The following is a 2,630-nucleotide window of genomic DNA, read 5'->3' on the forward strand; positions in this document are numbered from 1 at the left end:
AGGGTGCAGGTTGCTATACAGCATGTAAGTGGTTTCAATGGGAGGAGCGACCAGACTCCCAAAGGAAATCATTTCCATTCCCATGGCTGCTGACTGGAATCACCTACAGCCCACAGCGAGGGAGAGCTCACAGAACTCCCAGGCACACTGACAGACGCCACTCCACAGACACACACACACACACACACACACACACCCCTTCCTGCCCCAGGGCCTGCGGAATGGTGAGGAGAGAGGAGCAGGCACACAGCCAGGTGACCAGCTGAGGACAGAGAAGGTGCAGGCGAGGGCCTATGGGGAACAGCCTGAAGGAGAAAGGCCGGAGTGGGAGGGGTCAGGAAGTCAGGGGTCCGCAGGGCAGAAGGGCCAGGTGACCTGAACAGAGGAGCCTGAGGGTCTTGTCATGGAGCTGAGGTGCCGCCAGCCAGAGGACTGCAGGTGCCACAGGGCGGAAGCCTGGGAGGGGGAGGGGGGTGGAAGAGGAGGTGAGATGGCAGGAGAGCTGAGAGAAGGGCAGCAGGGTGGGCGGGCTGCTGGGTAGGGTCCAGGCACCATGCTGAGGTCACCTGTGGGGGGGGTACCTCAGCGCCTGCAGTGAGAGCAGTGGTGGGCTTGGGCTCCTGGTCGGTGCAGGGGGCTTAGGGTAGAAGCTGGGGGTGGGTTGGGGGTGGGATGGGGTGGAGGGTGGAGGGCGAGATGAAGGGAATGCTGGGATTGAGCAGGAGGGGAAAGGGAGCTGAGGCTGGCGTGGAGAAGTGTTTTTTAAATCTCACTGTTAAATGAGTGTGTCGGGCCACCCCCCTAAATGCCGCATAAACCCCTGCTTAACCTGCCCTCCCCGTCTAAACGCCCTCTAAATGCAGTAACCAGCCGGCCACTGAGGCCTCCCACCCCGACTTAAACCTGCTAAATGCCCCTCCCACCCGCTGCCCCTCTCTGGGATCGGAGGGAAGAGGGCCACAGCTTGAGCGCAGATAAACCTGTTTAACCTCTGACCTTTGACCTCCAGCTGCCTTTTCTTTCATCCCCTTTCCTTTTCTTCTTTGTCCTTCAGTTTCTTTGGGTCGCTCCTGCCCGCAGGGTGGGCTGGCTCTGGATGGGAGCCTGGGGAGGGGCGGGAGGCTGGGGCCCATTTCTCCTCCCCCTGCCCGGGGGATGTGGCCGCTTCACTGAGTCTCTTGAGAAATGCGTGATTACTTTTCTGACGCCTTTGGACTTCGCTGCCTGAGAAACCTACTGTCTTTCTAAACTTTTCCAAGGAAACTTTGATAACGAGCGCCTGGCGATTGCTAGACAGAGAATCCCCTACCGGCTTGGTCGAGTAGTAGATGAGTGGCTGCTCGACAAAGGTAATTAACCAGAATTAATTAATTAATTAATTAATTAACTTTAAAAACACTATCTTAAAGGTGCAGAGCTCTCTCTTCCCCATCCGAGCCTTCCCCCTCACCCACCCTGAGTGAAGGGACACTTGTCCCCCCGGGTGGGTGCCCCCTTCTCTCTGCAGTCAAGGGTCTGCCCGGGGAGTGCTGGTTTGGCCAGGGGCGGGGATTCTCCTCCAAGAGCGCTTGTCTGTCTAGGCCTGGGCTGCGACTTGGCTACCTGTGACGCCTGACCCCCCGGGAAAGCAGGCTGGAGTGCAGGGGAGGGAGGTCAGCGCAGGCGCTCCGAGGGCCGCTGAGGGCCGCCGAGGGCCACCGTGAGCGAGGAGCAGGAAGGCTTTGGGGAGCAGGAAGGGCTGATCCTAGGACCCAAAGGAGGATAGGAAGACTGCCCCAGGGTCATCTGAGGAGGAAAGGAAAGTGGGGGCCTCAGGTCCTACTGGAAAAGCCCCCCAAGAAAGTGGCAGTGGGCCCCTCTCTGCAGTGGACCCGCCGTGGTCCAGAAGGGCCCTCAGAGGTAGTGGAGTTGTGGGGAGAGGAGGGCAGAGGGGCAGGGGGAGCCGTCCCACGGGCATCCGCACCAGGGGCGTCCGCGTGGAGGCTGCTTTGTCACCGAGGGAAGTTGGGGCCAAGCCATCCCATTCCCTTTGGAGGGGGGGCGAGCTCTGTACCTCTAAGGCTAAACTCTAGGGGGGAGCATAACTGTTAAACCTCCATCTAACCAGCTGATAACTGTGCTTTTAAATGTCACTGGGGCCTTCCCCAACTAAACCCCAAATGCCACTTCCAGCCCCCACGCAGCCCGCGGGGACTAAACATGCTGATAACCAGACGCCATAAATCCGAAGCAGGACAAAAAGTTAAAGGGACTGTCGCAGGCATCGCTAAAACCTGCAGCCCCAGCCGCACTGACCCTCCAGCGGGGCGAGCTTTAACCCTTTGAGGAGTTCACGGCAGGTGGGGCCGAGGGGCCACGTTTGCTAACCTAGTAGCTTCCTCTCCGTTACCACCTCCCTCTCCCGGAATTAGAGGCTAAGGGAGCAGCTTGGGCTGAGGCTGGGACAACTTGTGACCCCAAGGGGTCGGGAGAGCAGGATGGGCCAGGGTGGGGGAGGGGACCCCTGGTCCAGGTGGGGAAGAGCTGGCGATGGGTGTCTCCCCAGCTGTGGAAGGAGGCGCTCCCCTTTGTGTGGCCTTGGGGGAGAGGGTCAAGACTTGCCCTCCCGAGCCTCAGCTCCCTCCCGGGGA

General features: G+C 59.9%; 1 protein-coding gene across 1 annotated transcript in view; it reads left to right on the plus strand.

Annotated features, from left to right (window-relative positions):
• NRXN2 (neurexin 2) overlaps positions 1-2,630 on the plus strand; it is a 116,296-nt gene that overhangs the window by 96,486 nt on the left and 17,180 nt on the right. The window contains exon 20 of the mRNA XM_015568978.1: positions 1,260-1,349. Within this exon, the coding sequence (XP_015424464.1) occupies positions 1,260-1,349 (90 nt within the window). The remainder of the gene's footprint in view (positions 1-1,259; positions 1,350-2,630) is intronic.

Source organism: Myotis davidii, unplaced genomic scaffold (genome assembly GCF_000327345.1).
Source record: "Myotis davidii unplaced genomic scaffold, ASM32734v1 scaffold425, whole genome shotgun sequence".
In the NCBI taxonomy this organism is placed as follows: Eukaryota; Metazoa; Chordata; class Mammalia; order Chiroptera; family Vespertilionidae; genus Myotis; species Myotis davidii.